This window comes from Ochotona princeps, chromosome 2 (assembly GCF_030435755.1).
Source record: "Ochotona princeps isolate mOchPri1 chromosome 2, mOchPri1.hap1, whole genome shotgun sequence".
NCBI lineage: Eukaryota > Metazoa > Chordata > Mammalia > Lagomorpha > Ochotonidae > Ochotona > Ochotona princeps.
The window spans coordinates 113,354,166-113,373,016 of record NC_080833.1 but is presented as its reverse complement, the minus strand read 5'-3'; the positions used below and the strand labels follow the sequence as shown (position 1 = coordinate 113,373,016).

General features: G+C 40.2%; 1 protein-coding gene across 1 annotated transcript in view; it reads left to right on the top strand.

Moving 5' to 3' along the window:
• The window catches only part of LOC101517164 (C-reactive protein), a 55,886-nt gene extending 38,156 nt beyond the window's left edge, over positions 1 to 17,730 (top strand). Inside the window, 4 exon segments of the mRNA XM_036494290.2 lie at positions 17,114 to 17,141; positions 17,143 to 17,332; positions 17,334 to 17,440; positions 17,442 to 17,730. Coding sequence (XP_036350183.2) covers positions 17,114 to 17,141; positions 17,143 to 17,332; positions 17,334 to 17,440; positions 17,442 to 17,730 — 614 coding nt within the window.
• The last annotated feature ends 1,121 nt before the right edge of the window (positions 17,731 to 18,851 follow it).

Sequence of the window (18,851 nt, the reverse complement as noted above, 5' to 3'; positions counted from 1 at the left end):
AAACTGAGACATATGTTTACTTAATCTAATGAGCAAAGCTACTATTCATTGTCAAGCCAATCAGCCAAATCAAGCTCTTTTCTGTCAGAAAAATTCTGACTCTGACTTCATACTCAATCCAAATAAACATGCTATTATGCATCCCCATGACAACCATCTCTTTTCTGAATGCAGTTACTGGCTGGGCATCCGATGATCCTGTTTCCTCACAGATCCATTCGAAAAGATGCAAGTTGAACTCTTCCAGTTTCATAATGTTTACAGTTTAAGAATACTTTCTACAAGTCAGAGCTCTATTTATTGTAACCAGATGTTTGTTACTAATAAAATTGTGTTTTCAAGCTAAGGCCAGTTCTAAATCATGGAAAAAGAAATAAAATTCCATTTGTGTAGTCATTCTGATAATGAAAAAACAGATGACATAGTTTGTGGGGCCCCATGTAAAATGAAAATGTGAGAGCTCTTGTTCAAACATTAAGTATTTCAGGATGATGATATTTGAGTGTAACACTAGCAGGACTCCTCTGGGCGCAGGACTGTGTGACTACACAGCTTGACTGGGTACAGTTGTGTTGCTGGGGACTCTAATGTCTCATTCCTAGCATCAGATAAAGAAACTTCCTGAATTTTAAGAATAATAATAAAAAATAATGTAATGAGGGTGATGTTTGCCTATATTTTATTCCCTATGGAATTGGACACAATGTAACGGGGCCTGTGGATTTTCCTATCTGTGAAACATTGTCTATTACAATCTTTACCGTGGTCTGATGAGCAATTATCCTATGACTCAGTATCCTCATCTGTGAAACGAGGGTAATGTTGTACCTGCCCTTCGGTTAATATGAGAATACACTTGGATAGTATATGGCATATAGTTAGCAGCATAGTGATGGTTTCTAAGGAATGTCATTGTTGTCAATATTGGATCATTTCATTCACTATGCAATCACAGTAATGGCAGGGTAGAGAAAGTTTTAAAACTTTCTACCTATCAACCATGTACAGGTTTTATAATCTTTCTTACATTTATGCAATTTTTTCTTTTTTGCTTTTCACTAGAAAAATAGTCAAGTGAGTAAGGCTGATTCCTTTGACTCTCCAAGTCAACCCTGATAATTGAGTTTAAATGTTAATCTTACTGATAATTTTACCAGTGCCCTCAACTTCTCCCACAAAGAACTAATTGATTTAATTTTAAAATCTGGATGCTCTGTAAATAAATTACCGCATGTTGGATTTGAGGTTTTTCTCACACTGTCATTTGACTGTATTCTGTGATGAAGAACACGGAGCAGAATGGTTATTATTGGAGGGGAAAACATGCTATGTAAGGTTCATTGTGTTTAGTATTGGTGCTTTGCCTTCAATTCTACTTTGGAAGTCCTTGGAACTTTGGTTGAGAAATTTGAAATATATTTTATTAAAGTTGGAGAACCATATTTTATTACACTTGTTATAAACCATTTATTGTGTCCAAGGGAATCCTCACTTTTGCTGTCTTCAACACCCTGATTCTACCTTATTGAAATCTTAGCTGCTGGGTAGCAAATTAAAAAAATGATGTACAGGGTCGACTGCTTATACTGGAAAATGGTTGTACAATTCAAAACTGCCAACAGTTTTGTGTTAAAAGCGTTGGTATCAGTTTCCTAGTGTTGCTATAATTACCACAAACTAAAGGGATTAGATCAGTTGTTACTCTGTTATTTCTAGAGGTGACAACTGGAACTTTATTATTATTATTTTTAAAGATTTATTTATTTTTTTATCGCAAAGTCAGATATACAGAGAGGAGGAGGGACAGAGAGGAAGATCTTGGGCCCGATGATTCATTCCCCAAGTGACCTTGATGGCCAGAGCTGAGCCAAGCTGAAGCCAGGAGCCAGGAGCTCTCCAGGTCTCCCACGCGGGTGCAGAGACCCAAGACTTTGGGCCGTGCTCAACTGCTTTCCCAGGCCACAAACAAGAAGCTGGAGGGCAAGTGGGGCTGCCAGGATTAAAACCGGTGCCTTTATGGGATCTTGATGCATTCAAGGCAAGGACTTTAGCCGCTAGGCTACGCTGTTGGGCCGGACAATTGGAACTTTAAACTCCCTCTGACATTTGTTGAGAAAATTTTGATTGCCTCTTCATAGCTTTTGGTGGTTTGTTGGTGAAACTTGGCATTTCCATGTCACTCCAGTTGCTGTAGTGTGGTATTCTGCCTTTGAGTCTTCGTGTTTTGACATAACTGTTTTCTTAGGAGACTACCAATCACTCTGAATCAGGTCATGCATTATTTTGGTATGACTCCGTTTGAACTAATCCACAATAATGCTATTTTCAAGTAAGACATTAGAAGTTAGGACTTAAATATATGTTTATTGAGAGGTATAATTCAACCCATCAAAACGCCCAATTAATTTTTTTTAAAATCAAAAGGTGAAATTTTGCCACAGATTTTTAATAATATTTAATTATTCAGATACAGGAAATATTTGAACCACAATATATTTCATTATAACAAAATATGCATAAGAATTTTGTTGATGAATAATTGATTTTATATTTTCAAGGAGTATATTTTACCACTTAGATTTATAATTCTGAGGACTATTATAAAAACCACTAAGAAACAAATTATGGAAAGAAGCTTGTGATACAGGCTATTAAAATCAGCCAGGTCCAAATTAAAATGATGTATATGAACATAATGATCAATTTTTAACATTTAAAATATAAAATGTGATCTTTCTCATTAGTTAATTTGTTAATTCAATGTAATGTGAAGCTAAAATTTTATGAAGCAAGAAGCACAATAAAAGGCATGGTATTTCTTGAAAATGTGTGTGAACACATCTGTCTGACACTAGGATTTGGTTTGGGGAGGCATAGAAAGCAGAATCATGATTAATATAAAAAATAATGTCATTAGTTTCATCAGACATCACGCTTAAACTTGTTTTAATGATTAAACTTTATACATTTGAATGAAAGACATGTACTCAAAGACAGTCTGAAAGCCACTATGGGAGTGTGTGTTGCTGTCATAGAGTGGGAAAAGGGGTATCGTGAACCAGGAGGTGGGTAAGGACTGCATTTTGAGATGGTTTAAGAACAGATATGTGTTCAGATGGCTTCGTTTTAGCAATGAGTCGCTTGGAATTCAAGGATCTGTGTGTGTATGTGATGTGATGTGTGTGTGTGTGTGTGTGTGTGCATGCACATGACTATTATTTAATACTTTGTCAGTGTCCTGGAAGTTGCAGTAGCATGTTTGTAGGTGTATAAAGTAAGCCTTGTTCCCTGTGAAGAAACACTTGAGCCCTGTACCCAGAGATAATGAAACAACACTACTGGTGAGTGTGGGACTAAATCTCTACAAAAATGAGTAGAGAATGATACCTGCAAAGGACACAGCAAAGAATCCAGATGACTGTTCATCTGAGTTCATGCAGTTTCTCTTGTTGATTACGTCTATTTCCTTTTGTCTGTTTCATTGAAGTTTGTTGTAGAAAAACCCAAAAGAACAAGTGTATGAATTCTCTTGGAGGAGGGATAGGAAATAAGTGGAATGGAATTGATGAGACACATTGATTCTGTAGCTAATTGAGTGTGAAGCTAAAGAGACTTTGAAGAGGAGAGAGAAAGCCTGAATCCACAGCATCTGTAAGTAGAATGCAAGGTCTGCTGAGACTCGCCTGGGTTGTCAGTCACAACAGACGAGCAGTGGACAGGATGCTTGCCAAACAAAGGTGCTGCCAAGGCTGTAATTTATCACTGAGTACTCCAGAGCTCACCTCAGCATCATTGTACTCTACAGGTCTGTTAATCCCTGCTGTAACAAATACATTTAGAGCATCACTACCAGCCCTTTGTGTCTGAGAGCAGAGCTCCTATTGTATATCCAAGGATGATATCTGGCAGTTGGGTTTCTGTGATGTGCCCTCTAATTCCTGATTATAATTGATAAACTCTGTGGTGATCTACTGGCCCAATACACACTGTATGGATTATTCTTCTACTTATAATTTTTAAAAAAGATTTATGTAATCTTACTGGAAAGTCAGATTTACTGAGAGAAGGAGAGGCACAGAGGAAAAAGATCTTCCATCTGCTGGTTCTCTCCTCAAATAGCCACGATGGCCAAAGTTGAGCTGATCTGGAACCAAGAGCTTCTTCTGGGTCTCCCATGTGGTCCCAGGGCCCCAAGACTTTGGACTATCCTCTGTGGCTTTCCTAGGGCATAAACAGGGGAGCTAGATGGGAGGCGGATCAAATAGGACACAAGTCAGTGCCCATATGGGGTGTCAGTACATGCAAGCGTAGAATTAGCCAGCTGATCCATTGGGTAAGCTTCTCTAATTTTAATTTTTTATTAAAATTGTTTTTAAAAAATATTTATTTATTTATTTATTTATTTATTTATTTATTTATTTGAAAGGCAGAATTACAGAGAGAAAAGGAGAGAAAAACAGAGGGATCTTTCCTCTGCTTGTTCAGTCCCCAGTTGGACGCCAGTAGCCAGAGCTCGGCTAGTTTAAAGCCAGGAGCCAGAATCTTGATTCAAATCTTCTTCATGGATGCTCTTCTACTTTCCCAGGCTGTTAACAAAGAGCTGATCAGAAATGGAGCCACTGGGGCTTGAATTGAACTGGAGCTGGCACTATAGACAGAGAAGGCTTAGTCTGAGAAGCCATAATGCTGACCCCTCAAATTCTCTTGAAACATTTACTCACTAGTAAATAATTAGATGAAGAGGGAACATGGGAGGGAGGGAAACAGACACAAAGAGAATGAGATAGAGTGTATACTTCCATTCAGTCGTTGACTTCCCAAATTCCAACAATGATTAAAGCTGGGTCTGGGCTGAAGCTGGGAACACATCCAGGGATTCTCAATGGATGGGGGTAGCCTGAATACCTGAAGCATTACTCCTGTATCTCAGAGGACACTAGCAGGAAGCTGGAATCCAGTCAGTTGGGGATCAAAGGCAGGATCTCAAATGGGGGTCACAGGCATCCTTACCAGTATCTTAGCTGCTAAGTCAAATACGCACCCTTGTTGATAATTTTGTGTTAGAACTGGGGGTCATCCTTAAGTTGGCACTAAAAAGACAGGCACAATCGTTCGGATTCCACCCAAGCAGCAGTCTTTCAGATAGGTTGTGTGATGGAAGAAAGATTTACCGACATTATGTGATGTTTCTTCTGCCATGAGTGTTCTCCAGTAAGAGACTTAAATTAGTAGGTTTTAGATAAATAGTTGCTTGCTGTAGATTTCCAACCAGGTTTTTTTTTTCTGTATGTAGTCTCCATGCCAGAGTCTGAATAATTTAATTGGAGCATTTTCTGAAGCAAGCATGATCTCAATAGTGTTATCATGGATATTTAAAAAACAGTAATGAAATATCGATCTTTAGAAAGAATAAGCATGGGGTCTAGCATTGTATGGGAGTGGATTAAGCTACCGCTATAATGCCAACAGCCCGTAGAGGTGCTGGTGTGAGTCCTGACTACTCCACTTTCCATTCAGCTCCCTTGTAATGTGTCTGGCAAAGCAGCAAAGGAGGACCAAGCACTTGAACCTCTGTCACCTCTGTGGAAGACGGGATGGAATTCTCTGCTCCAGACTTGTATGACCCAACTCCTGCTGCTGCAGCTGTTTGGGGGCGTAAACCAGAGGATGGAAGATTTCTCTCTTTTTCCTGTCTCTCCTCTAACTCTGCTAACTAACTAACTAACTAACTAACTAACTAACTAACTCTTCTGTCTTAAAAAGAACAAGAAAATCTCACTTGATAAGGGGCATTTGAAGAAAGACTTGATGGAGGCAAAAGTCTGGAGGAACTAAGATGTGAGAGGTAACACAGAACTTACTGCTAAGATGAAACACATGGGCAGATGGGCTGGGATGCAAAATGCTTGACTCTGTCTTTCTCTAGTTTGCTCTACCTCCCTGTGTTAGTGTACTTTGTGATACCTGCCAGCACAAGTGGAGGAAAATCGAGAAAAACAACCATGACGACAGCATTGCACTGATACCATCTCCCGCTTACCAATCACAGCTGAACTCAGGTTAGCGAAAGAAGCACTCTGACCAGATAGAACAATAAAGGTGGCAATGGAATTTCTGTGAGCAAAGGGCTCAGGGGAGGTAGCCTGGTTGGGAAGGCATGTCAGGGTTCTTCTCTTAAGCACACATTTTAATCACAAGCATGGGCTGTTCTGTTACATTTGACTTTAATTGAGTTACCTCCTGCAAGGCTGATTCTGGCTTTATTAATTACATGGGGGAAATGGTATGGCCAGGATGAGGTGCGACTTGAAGAACTGGAACATGGTGATTGCTTAAGGAGAGGGTTTGGCTACATGAGGTTAAGTTTCAGAAGCATCGGTGGCAACCTCAGTTCAGAAAATCTTGGAGGAAGTATCAAGATGAGAATTGTGAGAGTGTGGGAGGGACCTTTTGCAAGCCTAGGTCCCGAGTCTGATGGCAGCTGTTGGGGTACAGAACCCAGTGAGAGCTCTCAGGAGTGTCAGAAATGAAGGCTTGTGGGAGGATGGAAGCACGGGTACTTGATGAGACAAAAAGGAGAATGATGACACGTCAGATACGATGCAAATGAGGTGACAGGTAGTGCTGACCATACAGATTTCTAATCTGGTTTGAGGTTAGCAGTGTCCCAAACACTGGAGGCACAGTGAGCTGAGGTTCCTTCCTCTGCTGGTTCGGTAAATCCATGGAACAATCCCGCAAGATATTCAATTAATCTCAGATTTCTCTCAAATGGGTTTACAGATACAGAGAAACTGACTTCCATGCCTTAGCCATTGGTGAAGCCCAAACCAAGATTTTCCTCAGCTATTTTAATTTCCTCAGACATTACAGGGTTTCTATCAGTTCCTTTGGCAACACTGAGTCTTAAGTTTGGGAAAAACAATGTTGTCTCGGATACTCTGTTGAGTAACTGTGGTACTAACTTTTCTTCTACATTTTGGTGTGTGTGGAGTCAATGCTGATATCATCATGTGTTTGAATAATCCATTTAAATTCTTTAAAGGAATTGCTTATTGAACTTCATATTGTATGAAAGAACCATGCCCAGCTAGTGGAAAAAGCCCAGACTTTACACTGTGACCTGATTCAGACAAACAAAACTAGAAATCAAGGAAGATGATTTTGCTGTCTAATTTCTTTGCACTTTTGATTCACAGAGTTGAGACAAGTTGATTTTACAGTTTCATTTATTTAGGTCTTACTTGCATGGGAATTTGATTTCTGGATTTTAATCTCTCCTTGGAAATCTAATCACGAAGAGGTTTTATATTTAGATCAGGGTATCTATATGTTGTTGGCAGTTATTGCTAAGTTATATTAATATTATAATTTACCTTTGATGCAGATCCCTTGATCAAACTATAATGAAAAATATGTTTGAAAATAATTTGGATGGGGGATAGAATGGAGAGGGAATTATAGAATTGGTGGTAGCATGCATGGCTTTATAGTTAATCTAATTAATCTATTGATTTGATCTGTATTATAGCTTCTGGAGCCGAATCAGCACTGATCACCCGTAGTCATGGGCCCATCTACAAGGGAGCACTGGAGATAGACACATGTTTGCTTGATCACAGGTTTATTGATGAACCCCATGGATGCACAGCACCCTCATTCCTGAAGTTTCCTTCTATATCCTGGAAAAGGTTAGTAAAATATCTCTGCCTTGTTTTCTCTTAAATTTGCTCCTCTCTATGAGAAGAGTCAAGGGTGCCCTGAACATCTGCAGTCAAGAATGTCACCTTGATATCTTAAAACAGGCCGTGCAGGGAGCATTCACAGCATGGACATCATGGAACACTAACATCACGGTCCTTTATTCTGTAGGGCTGTTTTACTGGCAGGCCACTGGAAGGTGTCACTTATTTTATTGGTGACTTTGGGATTATAAACTGAGATTGCTCCCTCTTTCTGTCTGTGTGTGAGGATATGCCTGGCTGTAGATACCATATGTTTGGATCTATGCTCACTGCTGCACCTGTGAGGGGACATCTGTCTTGTCTAGCACACCCTTGGTCTGAGTGAGTAAAGTGAGTAATGCTGTCTATGTCTAGGAATCAGTGTGAAGCTGTCTTCATCCACCTGCTGCTTTTCAGCTTTAGTGTTAATATTTTGACCTCCTGCTGTCTGACTTTATGGGTTTAGAACTCAGATGGCAAGGAAGAAAGTGTCACAACTGGTGAATCCTCAAACTTCAAAGTTGACCTGTTCCCCTTTGAATTGTTTGGAGACTGCATGCATTTTTACTGTCAAAATGGTTGCTTTTAGCTTTAAAATATCGCTATTTTTTCAAACTTCAAACTGCAATTTTTATTTTGATAAATTATCTGATCAAGAATTGGGGATTTGTATTATATATATGTGTGTGTATATATAATATATGATACAAAATAATTATAATATGCATTTAAATATATAATATAAATTATATATATATATACATATATACATATATACATATATATATATATATATTGGAAAGTCAGATACACAGAGAGGAAAATCTTCCATCCAATGATTCACTCCCCAAGTGGCTGCAATGAACAGAGCTGCACTGATCCGAAGTCATGAGCCAGGTGCCTTTTCTTGGTCTCCCATGTGGGTGCAGGGTTCTGAGGCTTTGGGCTGTCCTTGACTGCTTTCCCAGGCCACAAGCAGGGAGCTGGATGGGAAGAGAGGCTGCCAGGATTAGAATCAGTGCCCATATTTGATATTGGCATGTGCAAAGTGAGGATTTTAGCCACTAGGCTACTGCGCTGGGCCGTGAATATATATATTTAACCACAAATATTTCATAGTAAGCCTTATCTTTTGTCCCTGATACAAATGCTGTAGTGAAATTTTGTTGTGTTTTCCTTCATATTTTTTGAATAACGCTTTTCCCTTAACAAAAATTTTATTTTGGAATGGTTTAAGGTTTATAGGTAAGTAGCAAGCATGAGATGGAGGGGTCCCATATGTCTTTTCACTCAGTTTTCCTTGGTGTTAACGTCTTATATCACTACGATATTTTGTTTGAACTGAAAAAACAACAGTGTAGCCTTGCTACTGTTACTGGAATCACTGATGAAATTTCCATCCCTTTCCAGAGGCCTCCAGTTTTTAAGTTAATATTCTTTTCCTTTACCAAAGGACTCAGTAGAGGATGTCACATCACATCTAATCCTCTTGCCTTTTTGCTCTCCTCTGATCTGTGACAGCTTTTCAGTTTTTTCTTGTTTTTCATGATCTTGACATTTGCGAGAAGCAAGGATCAGGTATCTTGTGAAAAGTCTCTCAATTTGAGTTTATCTGATGCTTCTATCCTTATTAGATGATAGTTGTGGGTAGTAGGGGTTGATTTTTCATTGTTTTTAATACACATCAAAGGAAAAGATACATACCTACAGATATTGATACTATGTTATACAATATTGATTTGAATTTTAAAAGTCTAGTTAGATACCATTAAGTAGCTTTTTATAACTTACTTTTAAAATTCAATATTGTTTTGGGAGCTATCCTTTATGAAATATGTTTTGTGCTATAATGTGATATATGCATTGCTGAAAACCTTTATGTTCTGCATAATTGTGCACTAAAAATATCAGGGCTTAGGGAGTAATTAGATCCACAGATTATTAGATCCACAGGTAATTAGGGGCAGGCCACTGAAAACCTACGCACTAAGCAGAGGCTTGCAATGAGCAGTAACAATTCAACGGAATTATTAGGACAGCAAAGGCTTCTCAGGCATTGTTGTCCATCTCACAATTCGTCATGCTTTTGCAGACTCCAGCACAGGGCTCCACAAGCTGCCCTGAGATGTATGTCTTTGAGGGTTATCACTTTCTGTGAAGCTGGTTTCATCAAAATTTAAAATCTGATCATGAGTGTAGCATTAGTCATCAATAAAATTTTTCTAAGAGAGAAAAATAGCCCTTGCAGCATCACAATATAGCTTAGCACTGTGGAATGCATTGCAATTTTTAAGGCTCTAAACTGTCTGCTGCGTACACTCACAGCATTTAGGAAGCATTTTCAGTCTTTTCATTAAGCTTTTCTTACATTACTAAGAACTTCTCTTTGGTGGTGCATCAGTGTGGTTTTTATTTCTTCATTACATTAACCTGATAGAAAAGACAGCTTGTGAATGAATAAAACCTCTGTGTTATATTGGCATTATTATTTTATTTGCATAAATATTTTACTTACATATTTTAATCATACATATTATTTTTATCAAGATGTGTATATGATCAGAACAGGAGAGATGTGTATATATTTTTCATGTCTTTTAACTGAGGAATATTGTTACTTCTTATAAATATGTATTTCCTAACCGGTGGACATTGTATTCCTTCTATTTTTTTTTTCTTTTCACAATAACAGCAGTGCTGCAAAAAATGTCCTTCTATTTGCCCGAGAGAGGAGTTTTTTAGGTCATATTTGTAGAAGTAGAATTGCTGTACCAATGAGTATGGATGTATTTATTGGAGTATACATGGTAATTTGTGGGGTGTTGATACCATCATGACATGGGATCATTCAATGAAGGTAGTTTAGGGTTCCATTTATTTATTTTATGTGCTCCAATAATATTTTATAATTGAAAAAACAGCTGAGAGAGAGAGAGAGAGAGACTGTAGACCCCTTTTCTGCTTGTTCACTCCTCAAATGGCCACAATGGCTGGGGTGGGTCAGGTCCAGAGCCAAGATCCTAGACTGTCCCAACCTGCATGACACAACGTTCAAACCCTGAGGCTGAACTGGGAATGCTGGGCTGCTGGCCCCTGGCTGCTGGCCCAAGAAATACATGGACACACGTACTTGGTGGAAAAGAGTACCCCTTGCTCTTTATTTTACTCCTCACATATATACCTTCTCTAGCGGAGGAGGGGCAGGGGAGGGGGTTTCCTGGAAGTAATTATCTTCATTGAAGCAGGGAAGGAACTAATCATCTGAACAGGAACAAGGGTGGAGGTTCTAATCTGCTTGCTCTACACAGGATGTTCTGGCCTAATATCCTGCTTGCCATGGCCCTGCCTGCCCAAGGCAGGCTTTGCAATGCCACAGGTTGTCAGGCATGCCAAGTCTAAGGCCCATAAGTCTGTGGCTCCTAACACTAGACAAAGTCTAAATCTCACATGTGGGTGGCAGGAATCGAATTACTTCCCCCTTGCCTCCCAGGGTCCACATGAGCAGAAGGTGGAGCCAGGAGTGGAGTTGAGAATTGAACCCAGGTACTGAAATTGGGGATGTGGGGTTTTAACTTCTAGAATAAATGCTTCTCCTCTGTAATGCTTTTTTATACAAACATTGTTTCTTATACATCCTCCCAGGTACTCTATGGATTTTATTAATATTGTGAGTAGGATCTCTTATTTGTTATTTTGTTTTTTTCTTTTGTGGGAAAAGAACATTTTAAATGTGTTTTATGGCTGTCTAATATCAACAAATGTTGCACTTTCATTGATTTTAATAGTTTATTTGTAGATTTTCTAGTATTTTAAGTACAGACAGTTCTTTGCGTAAAATATGATACAGTTTTCTTCTTCTCTGATCAGCACACAACTTTGTTTCCTGTCTTACATACATTGAACTTGCTATACCCCTGACTCTAAAATTGTGTTTTTAAACTTTTAAGTGTGATATTTGCTGCAGATTTGGCTAAACAATAAATTTTCCAATTTTTTTGGTAGCTATTGCAATGACCTTAGATGTTGCAATTTATGTTGCCAAGGTGGTATAAATTAGGTTGATAGATTTTTCTAATTTAAAACTATTCCTAGATTTCTAAGCAAGGTCCTTGACAGGTAAGTGTTAATTATTTTATATCACCCAGAATAACCCTCTGTAGCTGGCTACTCAGAAGAGGTGCTGACCTACTCTAAATCCCCATGGAAACCACTCAGGAAATCAATCCTTGTCAATTGCAAGGTGTGGACACCTTCCTCTCAGTCACTTCAGGGGACTGCTGGCAAGACTCTTGCCATGAACGTTTATGGGCCTCCCCCGGCTTGCCCAATCATTTAACTGCAGCGGAAAGGCTTGGGGACCAGTCCTCACCCATGCGTACCCAGCCACATGTGTTAAGCTGTCATGCCTTGGTGCTGATGCACCACGGAGCCTGTTGCATCCTTATAACTCAGGGGTAGGGACTCTTCTCCAAGAGCTCTGGAGAGAACCTCCCTGTGTTCTGCTCTGCCACAGCTCTGAGCAGGGATGTAGAACAGGATGGTTTTGTAGGAGCCTCACACGGCTCCTCCTTCAGGTATTCCCAGAAAGGTCTGCTCCAGCAGGCAGGTGCATGGTAGCGACCCATTTGCACTTATTTGCTTAACATCCTTAGTTATGATGCTTAACTGTTCTTGTGTGTAGCTTGATTTGATTTGGTTATATTTTATGATACATTTTTTTTGTATTTATGTTCATGATGTAATCTTCCTGTACTATTCTTTGGATTTTGTACTGATTTGTCGTTAACTTGTTACAAGATTCTTAAAATGTCAGGTGGCTTTATTGCTTTCTCTTTGTAAGTTCTGTAATATTTTTCATAGTAATGTGCTTTTTTTAAAAAAGATTTATTTTATTTTCATTACAAAGTCAGATTTATAGAGAGGAAGAGAGACAGAGAGGAAGATCTTGCGTTCAATGGTTCTCTCCCCAAGTGAGTGCAACAGCTGGCGCTGTGCCAATCTGAAGCCAGGAGCCAGGAACCTCCTCTAGGTCTCCCACATGGGTGCAGGGTCCCAAGGCTTTTTGGGCTGTCTTCGACTGCCTTCCCAGGCCACAAGCAGGGAGCTGGATGGGAAATGGAGCTGCCGGGATTAGAACCGTTGCCCACACAGGATCCTGGTGGGTTCAAGGCGAGGACCTCAGCCACTAGGCCATGCTGCTGGGCCCCATAGTAACTTTCTAACATACATTGCTTTTTCATTTTGTTTTTAATTGACAAATGATACATTTATGTATTTGTCCAGAAAAATGTGATGTTTATTTACATGTATACACTATGGAATAATAAACTCTTTTAATTCCTGATTGGGAAGAATCATAGTAACAACTTCTCTATACATTATTTTATGAAGAAGTTTATATAAATAGTGGCAACAGAGACAGACATTAAAGATAAATATAAATGTAACTAATTCCTGGTAAAGCAGAACAGCATTTCTTTTTTAAAAAAGATTTATTTATTTTTATTGGAAAGGCAGATTTACAGAGAGGAGAGACAAAGATCTTCCATCCTCTGGTTCACTTCCCAAGTGGCCACAACGCCTGTAGCTGAGCCAATTTGAAGCCAGGTGCTTCTTCCGGATCTCCCATGGAGGCACAGGGTTCCGAAGCATTGAGAAATCTTTGACTACATTCCCAGGCCACAGGGAGAGAGCTGGGTGGGAAATGGAACAGCCAGGACATGAACCAGTGCCCACACGGGTTCTGGGTATACAAGGCAAGTGTTTGGCCACTGACCCATCACGCCTGGCCCAGAATAACATTTCAAATAGTGACTAGCAAACAAAGAATATGAAGTAGAAGGTGTGCTAATAAATTAATTAGGATAAATGATGAACAAAATCATTAGTTGATCCAATCTGTGGAGTAAGAATGACTTAGAGTTTTGTCTAGGAAACCAATCAGATTTTGGATTGGAAAATTGCAAATAAGCCAACATGGATAATCTAGATGTTAAAGCAGGCTATTTGGAATTTGTGCATGAACCAGAAGGAAATGAAATTAATTGGTGTCCACTGTTCATCTTCTGGTTTTACGTTTAAACCAGTTTAAACGTTCTGTAAAAGTCTGTGTTCATAAGAGGATTCCTATGGGAGGATGGCAGTGTATGCTTTATACCAAACCCAGTGCTGATCAGGTTGCCACTGTGTCTTAGTCTCAGTGCAGGAGTTATTTCTATTTATCAAAATTCATTGAACATGGAGGATCAATAATCATAAGTGAAAAGAAAGTTTGTGTACTAAAAGAACTAACAAGACCTGTGACAAACTGGTTTCAGAGACTCAAACTATGTCATCTGTCATCTCAACTCTACTTGGGAGTCAAACATGTGAAGAGATGGGACAGGGACACTTTGTTTCTAGGCGCAAGAAACTTTAAAGAATATTTATTTGAAACTCAGATTTATAGAGAGGGAGAAAGCGTAAGAGTAACTGAAAGAGAGAGAGAGAAAATCTTCCATCCGTTAGTTCACTCCCGGAATGGCCGCGATGACCACGGCTTTGCCAGGACAAAGCTAGGAGCTGGAATGCTATCAGAGTCCCCCACATGGGTGCAGGGACTCATTCACTCAATCCATCTTCTGTCATTTTCCCACGCAATGGCAGGGAGATGGATTGGAGCAACTAGAGCATGAACCAATACCTATCCGAAGCCAGGAGCCAGGAGTTTCTTCTGCGTTTCCCAAATGGGTGTTGGATCCTAAGGCTTTGGGCCATCCTCGACTGCTTTCCCAGGCCACAAGCAGGGAGCTGGATGGGAAGAGGGGCCACCAGGATTACAACCGATGCCCATATGGGATCCTAGCGCTTTCAAGGTGAGGACTTTAGCCCCTAGGCCACCGTGCCAGGCCCTACTATTTAGCTTTTTAAACTGTACAAATACTTAAGAGGAAGTATCAAATGTTGCTGAGTATTTGGGTGAGATAAGAATAGAAAACTTACTTTAAATTTAACATGAAAGAGTTTTCTGTATGTTTGTCTGAGTAGAATTGTTGAACCCAAATTCTAATTTTCAGGGATTGAAGTAGAAGCAGGGCGTGGAAAAATGGAGGCTGTAGGCATGCATAATCTTTTCCTTTTGTCTCTCCTTCTTTTCCTTTCTTTCCCCCTTCTTTCTCTAAAGCATGAAATTCAGTATAGTGTAGTTATTTGGGGGAAGTGACTGAGTAAAGTTGAAGAAATTAATGATGCAGAATTAGAGAGGATATCTAATTGGAGAAAAATTGCTTTAGTGATCCAGAGGGTCTGGAATCCATTGCAAGAAGGCATTGATTGCCCTTAGATATATGAGGAAATAGTTAATCCCCTGTAATAGCAGGGTTGCAGAAAGATTGGTAGATTTGGTGGTGGGAAGATGTATAAGATTGCGTTAGACATTTAATAATAGACAGGCCAAATTAATAGTGATTTACTGAGAATGAAGAATACTTCCCCTTTAAGTAAATGTTCAAGTAGGCAGCATAGGGCTGATGCAGTGGTTCCAGCATAAATTATCCAGGCTCCATCTATCTTGTTGCTGTGCCAACATCAACAGGCAGCTTCCACTTGCTGATCTAAAGGTGACTGCTGTCTCCTGCTATTGTGTGTGAATGCCAGCCAAAGGGAAAAGGGGAAGAAGCAGGAAGGGAAAACATGTGCCCTCTCTTTCTAAAGGGCAACACTTACCAATTGTTCCTGCTACTTATGTTGGCCAGAATTTAATCACATCGGCACTCTTAGCTGCAGGGAAGACTTGCAAATTTGGTGTTTGGCTGGGTGACCATGTGGCCAACTAAAAATATTTGTGCGCTTTGAGAATTAGAGAATTAATAATCGGTAATGACCAGTTGCCTCTGCTATGAAGGATAAGAGTTATTTTGTTCAGGTTTTTAAAATTCCCTTCTTTATTTTGGAGGCAGAGAGAAACACGGGGTGCTCCTCCTCATTGATTTACTTCCCAAATTCTTGGAACAGCTGAGGGTAAGCCAGGATGAAGCCAGGAACTCTATTCAAGTTTCATGTATGGATGCTAGAGATCAAACTATTTGGAACATCACCTCTGCCTTCCAGGTGTGCATTAGCAGGAAGCTGGAAACAGGACTGGGATCAGGTTTGAACCGAGGCACTTGGATATGAGCTGTGAACATCCCAAATGGTGACTTAACTACTGGGTCACACATCTACTCCACAACAGTTCTTGTCTGATTACTTCTAATTTATCAGTGAAGAGGTGAGTTAATCAGTTAAATGAAAGAATGGATGAGATTTTGGAAGTTTGATGAACAAGAGGCAGTAAGCTATTCATCTTGAACAGTGGGGTAGAAGGGGGCTGTAATGAGAATAACAAGCAATGTGGAGGGCTTACTTAAAATTTTGTGAACAATGAAGATAGAATAGGATTATCCAGACTTTATGTACTAAAAAATAATCAGTTTGAAGAAACCTGGACATAACTTAAGTTAGGACACACATTTCACTGGGCCAGAGATGTTTTAGCTAAGAAAAAGTTGCCGTTGGCTTATGGCATGGCATGGTTATTTGTTCATTTCCTAATCCCTAAGGAGCACCTTCTGAAATGGGTCAGTGACAATGTCCATCTCCATAAACTCTTGGCTTTGCACTGTCAGGCTCCATGGTAGGGCTGAAGCAGGTGCCCAAGACGTAGCTATCATGTGCTCACAGATGGCTACTCGCCTGTTAAGATTTTCTGTTATTTTTCAGGATAGATAGCCAACGTGAAACCTTGGGAAGTTTCTTCATTTTTCCTGTCACAAAGAATTGGTGATTCAGTAGTCACAGGAGTTTGTAATAAATAACCCACATTGATTTCTCTGTTCCAGAATGATTTTGCTTCTCCTCCTCCCAGAGTCCTGACACTTGCCCCAAGAGGCAGTGCTAGAAAATCATTTACCAAGTGGCACACAGTCCCCTTCTGTTGTGTGTATAAATCCAGGCCGGTCAGGTGACTCTGAGGCAAGGGGTCCAGCACTTCTAGGAACTGAATCTTCATCCGGAAGTGTCTTCTCCAAGGAGGTGGATTCAGAGCCTGGAAGCGTTGGCAGTAGGGAGTAACCATGGAGAAGCTGTGATGGTGCTTCCTACCTTGGCCCTCTTCTCTGGCAAGACAGGTAGGACCTACTCTTGGGATGCCAGAGAATTGAACTGAAGGATGGGAATAGAACTGAGATCATACAAACTGAAGTCAGAGAAACATCCAGCCTAGAGAGAACATGCCTGTGTGTTTGTGTGCATGAGTGTGCTTATTTGTGTGTAACTGGGTTAGTCTGTTTCTCAAGCTTCAAATCTGTGTGTGAGTGAGGGGGTAGATCTTAATGAACTGAGACATCACTACTTGGTTTTCTGTCTTACAGACATGTGCAAGAAGGCCTTTGCATTTCCTACAGTCAGATAATTCCTACGTATCTCTGACACCACTTTCAAAGGAGCCACTCAAAGCCTTTACCGTGTGCCTCTACACCTACACTGAACTGTTCAGGATTCGTTCATAGAATCTTTTCTCCTATGCTATCAAGAAACAAAATAATGACATCCTTCTATTTTGGACCAAGGACATAGGATATAGTTTTTTTAGTGGGTGGGTCTGAAATACCATTTGTGGTTTCCGAGGTGACTTAAGCTCCAAATCCCACTCACTTACATGTGAGCTGGGAATCCTCCTCAGACATTGCGGAGCTCTGGGGATGGGTCTTCCAGGGTGAGGAAGGGTCTGAAGAAGGGCTACTCTCCGGGGACAGAGGCAAGTATCGTCCTGGGGCAGGTGCAAGATTCGTTTGGTGGAGGCTTTGAGGGAAGTCAGTCTTTGGTGGGAGACATTGGAAATGTGGACATGTGGGATTTTGTGCTTTCTTCCAGTGATATTAATACCATTTACAGTGGTGGGACATTCAGTTCCAGCCTCCTGAATTGGCGGACACTTACGTATTGAGCATGTGGTGAAGTGTATACCAGGTCTCAGCTGTGGGCCTGAGTCCTTGCCATGGATGAGGCTCCTGGACCCCACGTTTCTGGCTATGAACCCTTCATTCTGACACATACTGTAACTTTGCTCCATGAACATGGTCTCCCAGCTTTGCCTCCTTCAGCATCAGAGAATACAACCTAAATGACTGACTGGGGAGCTTATAAACTAAATTGTGAAGCTTTATCCAGAAGAATCGTAATTGCAGATGTTTTGGCTTCTATTTTTATGTTGTAAATTGAAAAGATCTTTCAGATGATCCCTTACTTTTACTTAGACGAGAAAATTGATATCCAGAAAGGTGAAATGAGTTTTCAAAAAGTGACAAAGAAAGCGTATCTCTGAGCTGGGCAGGGGATGCTGCTCTTCTATTGAATTCCCTACCTAGCAGCCCCCGAGAGTAGCAGGGAGTTAGCGGCCCACTTTGATGGGGCTTCTCAGTCTCAGAGTTAGGACCTCAGCCAGATCTTTTGCACTCAGAATGGTGCTCATTCTAACATAGAAGCACTGGGCCTGAAATGGAAGATCCAGCAATACTGTGTTGTTCCTTCACTTTCCCAAAGTATCCTATAAAAGCAATCAAAAGTGCCTTAGAGAGAAGATGTTATTTTTCCTTTGAGCAGAAAGAGGCATAATAGTATAGTGACTTTAATTATAAACCTTATATGAAGTCTAACTTCTTATACAAAGACTATACAAAAGTTTTTTTTTGCTTATAATGCTTTCTTAACTTTTTTAGGAGAAACCTTTCTCTATCTCTAACTCCAAGTGTAGTATTGTGACTTTTCCCTCTATCACTACATTCCTAACATATAAAGGGCTCAAAAATCAGTGTGAGATCCAGATATCACCCACGGATTGCTCCATATTCCTAGCAGGAGCAATTACAGTCTTCCTAAGGTTTGGGTGTGGACTTTGGGGATAACACATCATCTTGCTGCTGAAATTGTGACCTGAGAATTCATGAACTTGGAGTACTCACAGCCATCTTGTTGACCACATGGAGAGAGACGGTGAGGGGGAGAACCAAGCCAGAAGTGCTCAGGGCTTGACACAGTGATGGTATTCTGAACCACAGTGAGATTCTGAGTCAATCTCTCATGAAACCAAACTGACACCTGGTCTTCCTG